At 35.6% G+C, this 14,333-nt stretch overlaps 1 protein-coding gene across 6 annotated transcripts in view; it reads left to right on the top strand.

Moving 5' to 3' along the window:
* The window catches only part of IPO11 (importin 11), an 81,357-nt gene that overhangs the window by 29,246 nt on the left and 37,778 nt on the right, over positions 1-14,333 (top strand). For all 6 annotated transcript variants that reach the window (XM_086867091.1, XM_086867093.1, XM_086867095.1 and 3 more), the window contains 9 exons: positions 680-727; positions 1,339-1,444; positions 5,056-5,182; positions 7,140-7,173; positions 7,354-7,394; positions 8,484-8,600; positions 9,965-10,078; positions 11,285-11,400; positions 12,873-12,949. In XM_086867091.1, coding sequence (XP_086723217.1) covers positions 680-727; positions 1,339-1,444; positions 5,056-5,182; positions 7,140-7,173; positions 7,354-7,394; positions 8,484-8,600; positions 9,965-10,078; positions 11,285-11,400; positions 12,873-12,949 — 780 coding nt within the window. The remainder of the gene's footprint in view (positions 1-679; positions 728-1,338; positions 1,445-5,055; positions 5,183-7,139; positions 7,174-7,353; positions 7,395-8,483; positions 8,601-9,964; positions 10,079-11,284; positions 11,401-12,872; positions 12,950-14,333) is intronic.

Genomic DNA, 14,333 nt, shown 5'->3' with positions numbered 1-14,333 from the left:
TATTAAAATAAAATAAATACTCATTTTCTGAGAGTGGTTTCTGACTTCACAAAATCATAAAGTACTTTGTGTACGTAGGTTTTGGGATGGCTTGGAGTAATAAACAATTCTTTATAATAGAGTTGACAGTTAATGTGTTTTTGTTTCCCAAAAATTTCATAAGTTAATACTACCATGCTAAAAGGTATACCTGTACTTTTTTAATTCTCTTGGGGCCCATAGCAGTTTTCGTCTGCTCTTCATGTTTTCAAATTGAGATTTACTATTGAAAAACTAGATGATATGAAGAATCCATTAATTCTTAAAACTCCAGAAAATATTTACTTTTAGGTACATGTACATAAAAAATCAGGGAACTAGGTCTAGGACCCTTTTGGATGTAGTACTGTGTGATTGACAGTTGCCTGCAGTTTTCAGGTTTTGAGTCTATTCATTTGAAATTGTTGTTATTAAAAATTACCGTCTCGAAAGAAGTCAGAAATAGGCTGTGGAAGCAGAGATTTGATTTTGATATATTCACTGAACAGAGTATCAAACCTGAAATGACTGAACTAGCACATTGAATAAAAGCAGTGAAAGCAGTCTTAATTCATGTCTTCCTTTCTTAAAGCATTTAAGTGCAAAGATACTTGCATTGTTTTAGTGACATTATTTTATTTATTTTAACTTTGGCTTGTAGGATCTACCAACATGGAAAATACCAATGCTATACTGATTAAAGATGCTGGTAAAATTTTATTTTATCTTTTAAGTAACAGAGCTACTTTTGTGTATGTGTTTTATTTCTTAAAAATTGCATGAAGAATTTGCAAGATTTTTTTAAAGCAATTTGGAAAGTGGGACCTAAATCCCAATTCTCCTTTCATTGATGTTGGCCTTCACTTTTGAAAGTATTTATGTAAAAATACTCTACTTGTTGGCTTTTTTATGGAACAAGCAATCTCCTTTATTGTCCTGTTCTTTCTGCTGGGCCAAGTAAATGACCTTCAGTATTTTCATAGAGATACTCTGTCCATTTTACAAGTGAGATTTTATGGTAAAAGAAAAGAATTGTTTCTTATGGAACCTCCTTGGTGATAGAATAAGATCCTCATTCTTTTGGCTTCTAGCTATTTTCAAGAATCTAACCTTTCATCTATAGTGTCTTACTAATAATTTCCAACTGAGTTCCTTTCACCATGATCTGATAAAACTTTCTAAAGATGTGCTTTAATTTTGTTTTCTTTAGTATGTTAAGGTTGCCAAAATGTGATTTGAATATTAAATTAATCTGGTTATTTAGTGTTAAAAAATTAACATTTAAGCAAACAATAAGCATGACTATTGTTTTTCCACCAGTGTATAATGCGGTTGGACTGGCTGCTTATGAACTATTTGATAGTGTGGATTTTGATCAATGGTTTAAAAATCAACTCTTAGCAGAACTACAGGTTTCTCATGACAGGTAAACACTTTGGTTTGTTATGCCTTCATCATTCAAATGCAAACTGTTGATACAAATTTGGTAAGATATAATGCCTAATGATTGCTGAGTTGAAAAATGCTGAACCTTGAAACATACCCATTAAATGAGGAGAGAGATGGAATGCATATAGAAAACTGATAGCAGTCACAGAAGTGACAGTGTTCTTGACAGTTCAGTTTAAATTACTGTGAGGTGAATACTTCCAGGGTTCTGTAAAATTATTTTGTCTGTCTTCTTGCATACATTGGAGTTTACTAAACCTTCTTAGGATAGCCACCACTGCTTGTTTAAAAAAGGACATTTAGTCCTCCAGAGACCCTGGAGTCCTGTAAGCAGCAAAGTTCAACTGAAATCTGTGGAAGTCGTCCCTGTAAAACTGTGGCTTTTTTAATCAAGATAGTGATTTGTTCTTCTTTTTATGTTTAAATATAAGCCCTCTGTAACTCTCTTCAGTTACTCTTTCTGCAGTAAAGAGGGTAACAAGGGTTTGGTTTGTGTTGTAGGTGCAAGTGATTTCACCTTGTTCTCCATGAAGTGTTTGATACACAGTGTTTTTAAACTGTGGTGTTTACTTCTCACCAAGGTCGCCCTCGCTTGTGTGAAGGATGGCCTTCACACTAGTACCTCCTATTTTTTAGTGGATATCATGGGGTGTTTTGAAAGATCATTTTTGGTATCTCAGTACGGACTGAGCTGTCTCTCTTTGTAACTATCTGTTATGAACAGGAACAGCTGTTCCTCCCTTTATATAGTGAACAGGACACTGTTCCTCCCTTTTCTTCAAGTTCACTTTTTGCCCAGGGGAAGGGCAGTGACCACTACTGTGCGTGCTAATCCTTATCAGACAAATCAACAGTTGACTCTAAATAAGAATGTCCAGTTTTTCTCAGTGCAGTAATTAGCAGTGAACCAAGTGTCCTTTGAAGACTGTTACTATGTTTTTCTCCTACATTCACAATTCATCTTACCAGTGGTACTTTTTATGTGAAACATGAACTAGTTTGTTTCCTTATACCTTTAGGAGCTACTATAAATTGTAAAATGGTTTTCCATAATTGGTCACTAATCAGCTCTTCTATTTCCGAGTGTTCCATTTACAAAGAGAGTTTCCTGTAGAGTGGAATTTAAAATATTAAAACGCTTCTTTTCACTACAATAAACATGGAAATAGTTAATTACTTACTTTTGGATGTATAACCTTACGTTAGTGTCGGAGAATGATTGCCACACCTATACAGCGTAAGTAAAACTGGCAAGTTTTATGTTGTTGATGCAGTTGTATTACAGTCAGGAAGACACCTGATCTAACCATTTGGTTGGCATTTGTGATATCCCAGGATGAAATTCTTGTGGGGAGAGAAGCTTGCAGTAGAAGTCTAGAATTTTGAAGCCCTGTTTACTTGGACTGCTTCTACTGCCTTCACCATTGGAGGCGTCCATGGCAATAAGGGAAGGCAGTGTTAGTGGCTTGAATGGAGTACTGCTTTAACAGCAGCTTTGGGAATACATAGGCAGTTCAGATAAAGTAGGTTAGAAGGTGTCCTCTGCTGTCCCACAGAATGTCCCATGGAGTGCTTGCTTAGAACTGGTTGATGTTCGGAAACACAATCCTATGTGCTGTGAGCAGTGACTGTGGAGTTTGCAGTGTTTTGATTTCTCTGAATTTTTTGTTACCTGTTGATAGTAAACCCATCAACCATGACCATAGCAATAGAAGAAATATGGAATTAATAAAAAAAGTTCTAAAATATTTTTAGAAATACTGCACTGCCAGATTTATCACTTGCCATGGTGCTTAGTTTTGTACTGGTTAATGAGAAGCTTTTCTATAATATGAAAGTAGTTGACTGGGTTTTTTTTTTGTGATAATTCATCTGTAAAGCAACATTTCCTGCTGAGAGAGAAAGTAAAGTACTTTTCACATGAATATCTGATGCAGTTCAGGCTGCTTAAAGGTACTCTCCTATGACTAATGCAGCAGAGGTTGCTTTAATTTGGAATATGGTCACTTTTCCTACATGAGCTTTAGGTCCAGTATGTGGACCTATGCTAGGTCAATGTGTGCTCTTTTTGTAAAAGCTAATCTTCTGAGCTGAGCTTTTCCCAGAAATAGTGAATGTCCAAAAGGTAGGACCTCAAAAATGAGCACCTATGAGAAACTTCAGTATTGAAAAAGCCCCACAAAACCACCAAAGAAAACCCCAAACAAAAATACTCAACCCAGAAAATACCCAAACACACACCAACCCCAAAAAATCTCAAAGCCATGTTGTATTTTCTCTACCATGGACAGAGAGGGAAATAATGTAGAGATGCAGAGGTAGGATGTATGTATTGAATAATAGATATGACCAGACCTGAAAATAACTCTACAGACAGTTATGTACTTACATCATGTCACTTAAAGATTCTTTATGTGATAGTGGTTTGAAAACTATCCAACTCCAGTCTCTTAGTTTGAGAGTGATTAGAAAATCACTTAGCTTTTTTTGATGTTTACAAGGTAAGTGTCAGATACAGGCCTTCTAAGAGTAGAAAATATTGTATCATCACAGCTTCTTGACAAATCGAACAGTGCATTAATGAGGCAATGTTTTGTGTAAGTCATGCTTCAGCATGCATTACTTAAACTTCACTGCCACTCAGTAAACATCAAGCAATGCTGGACTCTAATTCCTCATTAGATATGTGTTCCAGTCTAATGAATTGCTTTCTATATACCATTTCCACAACTTTCACGTTCTCTGATGATGTTATTTGTTTATCGTCTTATAGTTTTGGGAATATTTAATAAAACACACTTAATGTAGAGAAACCTCAATGACATCATTTTAAATGGCTTCTTGATGGCTTACAAGGCAGTAATTCATCAAATGGAGAATACATTTGTGATAACAATGTATTAGTTAAAATTCTCTAAATATGGTTCATCTTTCTTAACTTTATACATCTGTAAATTAAACATAGAAGTCTGATTTACTTGATCAGTGGAGAAAAATAGCAGCACTGTGAAATGCTTTTCTCAATCATTGTTCTGGTTTGTTCTTCCCATCAACTCTAAAGCTGTTGATTTGTGCCCTTGTCATGGCACTAGTGCAAGATTAGGTAACGTCTGTTCTAGGAATAGTTTTAGACTGATGAAGTGAGCTACTCTGACAGTTGCTGTAGTCTTTAAGTTTGTGTTTTTAAATTTTATCTGACTTAAAATTTTTGAGCATAAACAGAATGTCAGGGGAATTGCTGGGAACTGTAGTGAAGGCAGTAGATACCATGATTGCAGTAATAAATGTAACATTTATTTTTGTTTTGGTCTGTTGTGTGCGGAATGAACTGTATCTCTAGGGAGACATTCAAGATTCAGACATTTAGGATGAAAATTATCTTTTTCAGGCTAAGCTGGTTTTTCCTGAGTCACCTTGTGAAGAATTTTAATGGAAAAGGTTTTTGCACTGAAGTTGATACTGACAAACGAAGTGTTTTAGGACAATAACATTTTCATCATGATTCTTGATTTCTTTTTCACCAAAGGATTCAATAACAACTACTGTAATGAGTTAACGAGTGCAATTTTTTCCCTTCCACTTTTAAAGGTATAAACCAATACGCCGACGAGTAATATGGCTGATTGGACAGTGGATTTCTGTAAAATTCAAATCAGACTTGAGACCTGTTTTATATGAAGCAATTCGTAACTTGCTTCAAGACCGTGACTTAGTGGTAAGTATAAATAACTAATCTTTTGGACTACACATTAATTGTAACCACAGATGAAACAGAAACACCTCACTTTGTGTAAACTTGATTGAGAGTTTCATAACATTGTTCCTTAAAGTCTGTTGTATCTTGCAAAAGATAAACATTGGGAAGATGTGGTGATGTTTAATCGTGGAGATACTGAACAGTAATGTCATAGTCATTAAATGAGGCCTGAAGATGTTCAGTAAGTGATGAGTTTGGTGGGAAAATGAGTTTTAAGACTAACAATCTATTTATTATAGGAATAAAATTATCAAATGTCTTACAGCAGTTTATAAACTAATGGATACTTTGTGTAGATTGAACAGATCTATTTTGTGACTAGTCCCTTTACTATACAGCACTGACCAAGTGAGTTTGCAGATGACACCAAGCTGTGTGGGTTATTGATCTGCTGGAGGGCAGGAAGGCTCTGCAGAGGGATCTGGACAGGCTGGATCATGGGCTGAGGCCAGTGGTGTGAGGTTCAGCAAGGCCCAGAGCTGGGTCCTGCCCTTGGGTCACACCAACCCCAGGCAGCTCCACAGGCTGGGGCAGAGTGGCTGGAAAGGACCTGGGGGTGCTGGTGGCAGCAGCTGAACATGAGCCAGGCTGTGCCCAGGTGGCCAAGAAGGCCAATGGCATCCTGGCCTGGCTCAGCAATAGTGTGGCCAGCAGGAGCAGGGCAGGGATTGTACCCCTGTCCTGGGCACTGGTGAGGCCACACCTGGAGTGCTGTGTCCAGTTCTGGGCCCTGACTGCAGGAAAGACACTGAGGGGCTGGAGTGAGTCCAGAGAAGGGCAGGGGAGCCGGGGCAGGCTCTGGAGCACAAGTGCTGTGAGGAGCAGCTGAGGGAGCTGGGGGTGTTTAGTCTGGAGAAAAGTTGGCTCAGGGGTGGCCTTGGCCCTCTCTACAGCTGCCTGAGGGGAGATAGCAGCCAGGTGAAGCCTGGTGTCTTCTCCCAGGCAACCAGTGACAGGACAAGAAGAATTGGCCTCGAGCTGCACCAAGTAAGGTTCAGGTTGGACATGAGGAAAAATTTCTTCACTGAAAGTTGTCAAGCACTGAAACAGGTGTAGTCACCTGGAAATGTTTTAAAAAGATGTGGATATAGCTGGGGACATGGTTTAGTGATGGTGATGCTGATTTGGTGGTTGGACTGAATGATCTTAAAGGTCTTTTACATCTATAATGATTCTGTGATTCTATGATTATTTAGGCATTAAAGTTACCTGCTAACAGGATATGATGAATGGCATTGGTTGCTAAACTGCCTGAGTACAAATCTGTAGTTTTAAGCTACAACTTTATTTTACCAGCAGGTGAGATGAAGTTGAGATGCTGGTTTTACTATTGTTTGTTTTGTTTTTATTTTTAAACAAACTAGGCTAGCAGCCTACCAAAAAAAAATGACCTTGGCTAGTTTGGTAGGTACATGTTAGTTAGTAATTGCCAGTCATAAAAATAATTTCTGTGATTCCAGACAACTTTAGCAGAGCAGGGTGTGTTTTGTGTCAGCTGTTGTTATTTAATGTTTTCTAAGGCAGTTGTCAGCATCTACGGGAAGAACAGTCTAACTTGTTGAATTTATTTGATTCTGTGCTTCTTGGTTAAAAGGAGATAATTCCAAGTAAAACTCCTCCTCTATTGCAAGAGTTTTTATCACAGTCTTGATAGATATCTTCTCATTTAATTATTTGTTGTCCTTGAAGGTTTTGTCTCAGTAGCTTTTTTAATTTCTACCACTTCAGCAATGACAAATAAAATGTAAAAGCTACTAATATGAAATGAACTAACTGCTTTTCTTAGAGGATGATGGAACAGAGAGAATGATTCAGTTGCCAAAACATCAAATGATCTGATACTGTCAGGTACTTTGTGGATAATCAAAATGTTTAGTGGACAAATGCATGATGCTTCTTGACTTCTGTCTTTCAGGTCCGTATTGAGACAGCTACGACGCTGAAGTTAAATATCCTTTCTTGCAAAGCTGTTTGATTAGTTCTTAATTCTGAGTTACTGGAAAACAATAAAATTTAAACTTACACCTAATTCTTCACATTATATTTTTTGAGCATCCATGAAATATTTGTTCATTTGAGTCTTGGTATCTATCTTCAGTCTGTGTTATTTTTCCTTAATGTTTGTTTACCTGTAGATGACTTTGAGTTCAGAACTGACCAGTTCTTACCAGTAAGAGCATTCATATATTCTAAAGAGTAGACATATCCATAGAGAAAAGCAGGGAAAAATATTTTCAAGTTTCATTTTGAACTATGTTGTTTAGTAATTTCTGTTTGTGTTGTATGTTCAGTTTTTACAGATCAAAATGTATACTCAGACTGCTGCTGTCAAGGTTGCTAATGTGTAGATACTAATGTGTTAAAGTTACTAATGTGTAGTATTATGCTATAATTCATATAATGTGTAGTATTATGGTATAACTTCATAGCAGTGTGTTCAGTGCTCTGTATAGTGGGTGTTGCCAGATACTAGGTTTTTTTATGATAAGAAAATATTAAAACTGTATCTAACAAATACATCTCCACGACACTGTGGCTTTCCCATATATCTGTTTCTCGCAGTACTTTCCAACCTGCTGCTTCTTAAAATATTAAATGCAAATGTGTGGTTACAGTAGTGCCTTTAAAAGGCACCACTTTCTGGTTCTTCTATATTAGTGTTTTTTACCATGGTCATTACTGTTGTCATTAAGTAAACAGTGGAAAGAGATAAGTACAGCGAAGTTTTGTTTTGCTCACTCAAATTTAGCAGATGTTTTTTCTCATTTCATTTTGACTTCATGTTAATTTGAACTCAATTGAGAAGAGATAAACTGAAAATGCAGAGTGCATCTGCATCAGACTGTAAACACTGGAATTTTCTAAGACACCTTTTTCAGTTCAACCTTCATCTGTTGGCCCAAAGGCTGGAAGACTGTACCTTTGGTTTGACTCTAAAAAATACTCCTTCTGGAGAAACAGCCTGTTTTACCAGTGAAATCATAGTAATGCTTATCAAAACTTGAAAATGGAATACATTCAAAATGATCATGTTTGAACTGATATGTAGGAGTGTATCTGAATTTTTTTACTTCGCTTAGGCAATGATTGGCTAATGTGCTTTTTTCCAAGTGAAAGGGTAACATTTTGCACACTTTTTTTAAGTGTTTTTCAAAGTTTATGAATATCTTAGAGTTTTAAACATACTGGAAAATTAACAGTTCATGTGACTAGTTATATTTTTGGTGCTCTAATCTGTAATTCTTTATTTTTCTTCTAGTATCTGGAGTCCATGTTTACATTGCTCTTTCAGCTACTTCAGGAAGTAACACAGTGTGACACCAAAATGCATGTTCTTCATGTTCTGTCCTGTGTGATTGAAAGAGTCAATATGCAGGTATTTTTTTAATATATATTTCAGTTTTAGCTTTGTGCCAAGAACACACAGGAAGACTTGTTGTGGAAGGAAAATGTCATCAATTAATAGACTGGTTGTTTTGTCAGAGATGCCTGCACTATTGGCATTACTTGGCCCTCTTTTGAATTCTCATTTATCCTTTGTGTGAAATGTTAACTTATTTTTCTAAAGTTACTCTACTTTTTGGATTGAATCAGCTTTTAGAGTACCTAGGGATTTTTACGTCTTGTGGCATTTCTTGCAATTTATTTTTTTATTTGTGATTTACTCTAATTGTCTCATATTTGAACTAATGTTTTTATCTTGCATATTAAAAAAGACATTTTTGGGAAAAAATGCTTTGCACTCGTAGGGGGTGTGCAGTTAAATTTGTAATTTTTTGTTGTTACTGATATGGGTCAGAGTTGTCTCTACAACACTCTCCTTAACTGCATGACAAGTTTCAAATTCACATTATTAATTCTCTGTACTTTAGTGTTAAAGTATGTCCTTCAACTTTCTGCATAAAGAATTTGAAGGTGGTTTTGCAGGATTAAGTTGACTGCTTTTGACTGCTTTTGTCTCAGGTTTTCTTGTGGTGGGTTTGGTTTGGGTTTTTTTTTTTTTTTCAGTATTACTGAGTTAAGGGCAAAGGTAATGCATGTTTTTGAATTTACCTCGTCTTTCTACAAGTAATCCTGTCTGAGAGCCAGATGAAACTTTCATAATTATCCCTTGTAGAAAAAGTCAACATGACAGCAGATTTCCCTGCAGTTTAGAGAAGCAGTGCTAAAAGCAAGTCAAGAACTCTTGTATATGTTTAGGTTAATTCCTAATTAAATGCGTTCTAAGACAAATAGACAAAATACCTTTTAGTATTGAAGACCACAGTAGAAAAAAATACAGGCTAGGACATATCTCTGGAAGGTACATAGTCTAACTGCTGCTCAGAGGCTTAGTGGCACCTGAGGTTATTCAGCTTGCTGTTTGGTTTGTATTTTTCTTCCCTTCTGGGTCTGTTTCTGGTTTTAAAGAATTCTCTTGTTTAGAAATCCTAAGGGAAGAATATACTAATATGAATATATTTCTTCATATCAAGTTTTAAATATTTTTTGTGTTCTATTTACTACATAAGCTTGATTGCCAGGCACAGATGTCACCATAAGTAATATGTTCTTTTCAACCTACTCTGCAGTCAGAAGTTACTTCAGTCACAGAGTGAAGAATACAGTGTTTTAGAAAGATTCGAGCAAACTCTGAGTTTTTATTCAGAGCAGCTTCTGTAGTTTTCAGAAACTATGCTTTGGATAAATGATTCATCTCGTTTCACATACTAAGAAATTAATTTATATTCTGAACTTTAGATACGACCATATGTAGGATGTTTGGTTCAGTATTTACCACTCCTTTGGAAGCAGAGTGAGGAGCACAATATGCTACGATGTGCCATTCTAACCACCCTGATCCATCTCGTCCAGGTAAGGAATCTGAGTCACATAAACATTGTCCTCAGTTCTCTCTTGATGGTAAAATATTGCCTGCAGAATCCGTGGTCTTAACTACTACTTTAATACAGACTATATGCCACACTACTTTCTCCAACCCCTGCTGCATCTCAGAGAAAATGTATTATGACTAGCAGAGACCAAGTGCTCCTAGGACAGTGTCTGTACACGAGCAGACTTAATGTGAGGGCAGTCTTGAACTTGTGGAAATGCATGACTTAAAAGGATGGTATTGTAGAGGTTAACATTGGAGTGAAAGTGAAAGGGAAATGACAAATATTATAAAAGAAGAAATAAAGGTTCTTTCCAAGGTTGAATAACTTGAAATAAAGAGGAAACAGATTTTTGCCATAAACCAATTGTGGAAATTCTTTTTGTCCCCTGTGGAGACTAAAGTATGAGTAATTTTTTACAAAAGGTGTGTCTCTTGGTGTATTTGTAGAATACAGATCTGTAGAAGAATCTTTTAAGGCATAATTGTTTAAGTAAGTAGATAAATCCACAAAGAAGCTGCCACTTAGAAATATCAAGTAATTTTAAATTTTCCATAATCAAAATGCAGGAATTATACAAGTTCAGCATTCCACTAGCTTCAGTTCTCTTAAGTATTAATATTACAGTATTTTGTAATGCTGTTCAGTAATTTGTTCCAAATTTACTTTTCATTGTTCAAAAGTCTCATGGATTGTTTAGAAACTGAATCACTGTCATCAGTCTCTGAATCTTTGTGTAGCTATGAAAACAAACCCTTTTCCTGAATATTGGAATATATCAAATGATTTTGTAAATTATACGAACCAAAGAGTAATTCTTTTCTTCACCTGTAAAACATTCAGCTTTTAGTCACTTGTTGTTTGTTAGACTAATGACTTCTCCAAGAAAGATAATGACCAGTGAATTTTTTTTTTTAGGAATGTATATTCTTTATAATATTTTCTTGCAGACTGTTGATAGCTGGGTTGTCTTTGAAAAACATAACCTTCTCAAGACATGTTGAGAGAAAGCTTAGGAATATCAGACTATTTTATTGTTGTATGAAATGGAAGCAAGTTCAACCTTTGATTTCTTGAATGCACATTTATATGTGAATGTAACAGCAGTGTAGATACCTTCCATGCTATTTTTGAAATGCTTGATTTAAGGCTTTTTACCATATTTTACATTTTTCTTATTTTGTAGGGATTGGGAGCAGACAGCAAAAATCTCTACCCTTTTCTACTTCCAGTTATCCAACTAAGTACAGATGTTTCTCAGCCTCCTCATGTCTATCTTCTGGAAGATGGTTTAGAGCTGTGGTAAGAATGTTTTCTTTCTATTTCTAATTTTAAAACAGTTGGTTTTGTATTCCTGGATGATAAATGTTGTAAAATGCTTAGATTATTAAAATTTATATGTTCTTGATACCTTACCTTGACATCACCTATATCATCACACCTTTTCTCAGAAGACAGGAGGTTAGGAAATATATATACTCAGCTGTTTCTAGTTGTGTTTCTTCTATTATTCATTTTCAGGCAGCTGATACTGAAGATACTATTCTGTAGTGATAATGAACAGCAAGACAAAAAGTCTAGACACTCTATAATGTGCATGCTAATTTAACAGTTTAGTGTGTTTGACTTTGGGAGAGCAGTGAGCCAATGGATCAGAGCTGGGTGCAGGAAGAGATGTCATTAAAAGGATAAAATGTAGAAGTTACTTTCTTTATCTTGGGCTATTTGGTGACTGAACATAAAATAAGAAGTGACACGGTGCTCAGTTTCCTATGAGTCTGATTTATTTGCTTCTGATGCAGCTGATGCTATAAGAGGGGAGAATGGTTACCTGGACCAAATTCTGAAAAATAGGAATACATAGAGTTTGTCTTAAAATAGTGAATGATTCCTTTGATCTAAATTGAAAATGAGCATTTCAATTACAAATACTTAATCTACAAATGATCTATTCCATATATAGCAAAACTGAGATTTATAATGCTGTTGGCACCAAGTCAAAGTCCTTTTCAAAAACTTAGCATAGGGACCTTTTACATGTATCAATTCAGAACTTTATGTCTTCTTAATAATACTGATCTTGAGATTGCTCTTTTGATGTCAGTGCAGAAGAATGGTATTTTAAGATGTCCTAGAGCATTAGAGAAATGTGGAGAGCTGGCAGAGACAGTTAAGACTCCAAGGGTTTGAACCAAGAGCAGGAAAGCAACTAAGATATTTCACGTAACCAGATGTATGGTAGACCCATGCCTAAGATACAGAAGAAAAAAAGGAATTTGTTGTTGTGGTTTTAAATACAAGCTTAATTTATAACTACTGTTTTCAAATCTCAGTAATTTTAAGATGTTATAAACAATATCTGGTAATCATTGTATCATTTCAGATGTAAAAATAATGTAAACACGTGAGCTGGTCCATGACAGTTTCTCCTTTGAGGCATAGAACACGTTGTCCTTGCACTGTAAATATCCCTCTCTACCCACCTTCTCCAAGTTCCCTGGTTAGCTACTTAGACATTCTCACTGTTGCATTTCAGAGCTTCTATTGTCTTTATAAAAAGACAGTAGCATGTTTTTCTTTGTTTTCCTACTTTTGCAAGACCTGATGAGTGTGTTGTAAGGACTATTGCTCTGGTTGAAGTATGCTTCTGGTAATTGTTACACATTGCTGATAATACAGATGGTTACTGGAAGTTAAAATGTTTACATCTGTCAAAATGATTGCTAAATGTTACTCAGACAACATCTGAAATATTTTGCTTAATCTGTTCTTAGGTTAGTGACACTGGAGAATAGTCCATGTCTTACTCCAGAACTCCTGAGAATATTTCAGAATATGTCTGCCCTTCTTGGTAAGCCTTTCACTAATAAAATTTCATGATTTTTCTCCTGCAGCTTGTTGTTCATGCACTAAGCAGTGCTCCTGTGGCTGCAGGTACTAATGGAGCTTGCAAAATTGTAACAAAAATTGAGGAACAGGTTTTTATTGTCTGACTTTCTCATCTTTTTTAATATTTATGATCTACTTACCCTAGTTCTCTTTTTTAATAAATTGGAGCTGCTGTGCCTGAAAGATAAGACAAATTTCACTTTATCATTTCAGAGGTTATTTTAAGAAGTTTCTGATATTTAACACTAAATGTACCAAGTGTTACTGATACTGTTTACATGGAATACTTGCCTGTTCTACTTATAGCCAGAATGAAGTTATTAGCTTTTCCCTCATTCAGATAATAACAATATAGGATGTTTTCAAAATAACGGAATATGTCTATAAACATTGGGGTCAAGCACTGAAATAAAAAACAGCAGTCTGTTGGCAAAATATAAACTTAAAATTAGGATTCAATGCTTAGGGGAAATACTGATACTTTAAGTGCTTATGCTTCATAATTAAATGGAATATAAAAATTCGGAGATTTTAATTTTATGTTAATATCTTTGCGTTTAGATCTTCAGCTGCGCTCCTGAGGTTTCAACATGAATATAGCAAATGGGTTAATTATTTTAGAGAAATGTGTTCACAGAATTACAGAAGTTAGCTTCTTAATTGATAATTGTTTTCAGGACTTAATGTTTTATTTTATTTCTACTGGTCCGTAGAAAGTTACGTCTTGGTAGGTAGTTGCAAGGTGATGTCAAGGTTATTTTTCCTTGTATACAAGATCTCTAATGACAAATGCTCTTCTTAGTAGAGGCTTTATGGTTAAATACTCCACAGCTACCATTAAAATTCTGTAGCTGCTGAGTCCTTAGTGTTGTCATCATCATCCATAACTATACACCTACCCTTCCACTTTCTTGTTCAGTGTCAATCAGAGGTGGTGTCTGCTGAAGGAAGCCTGCTCTGTATGAATGGCTGTCATTTTCATGGTTTGTCACACTGCTAGGTTGCTCGAGTAAAATTCAGAAATACTATGTATTTGTGTCTTGTTTGTTTGCTGCTGATGTTTTCTCCCCAGTCCTCATGTGATACTTTTCAGAGTAGAGAGGAGTAGAAATGGAAACCTTGGCAAACTCTTCTTAAAAAGGCATTCTGGAATATTCTATACTTGTAATAATTTCCTTGTTTTGTGAATGAATCCTGAAGAACAGTGATGCTCTCCTTTGGAAAAAAAATACATTCTCAAGCGAAATTATTTATTCTGAAAAATGAAAGCTGTATGATGCTGGTAGAATCAGTAATTCAGTTAAGCTGCATAGGGTTTCTTTAGGACAAGCCTTGAAACATGCTTA

Source organism: Cyanistes caeruleus, chromosome Z, assembly GCF_971803275.1.
Source record: "Cyanistes caeruleus chromosome Z, bCyaCae1.hap1.1, whole genome shotgun sequence".
In the NCBI taxonomy this organism is placed as follows: Eukaryota; Metazoa; Chordata; class Aves; order Passeriformes; family Paridae; genus Cyanistes; species Cyanistes caeruleus.
The sequence above is the reverse complement of the archived record's forward strand: the minus strand, read 5'-3'. Positions and strand labels throughout refer to the sequence as shown.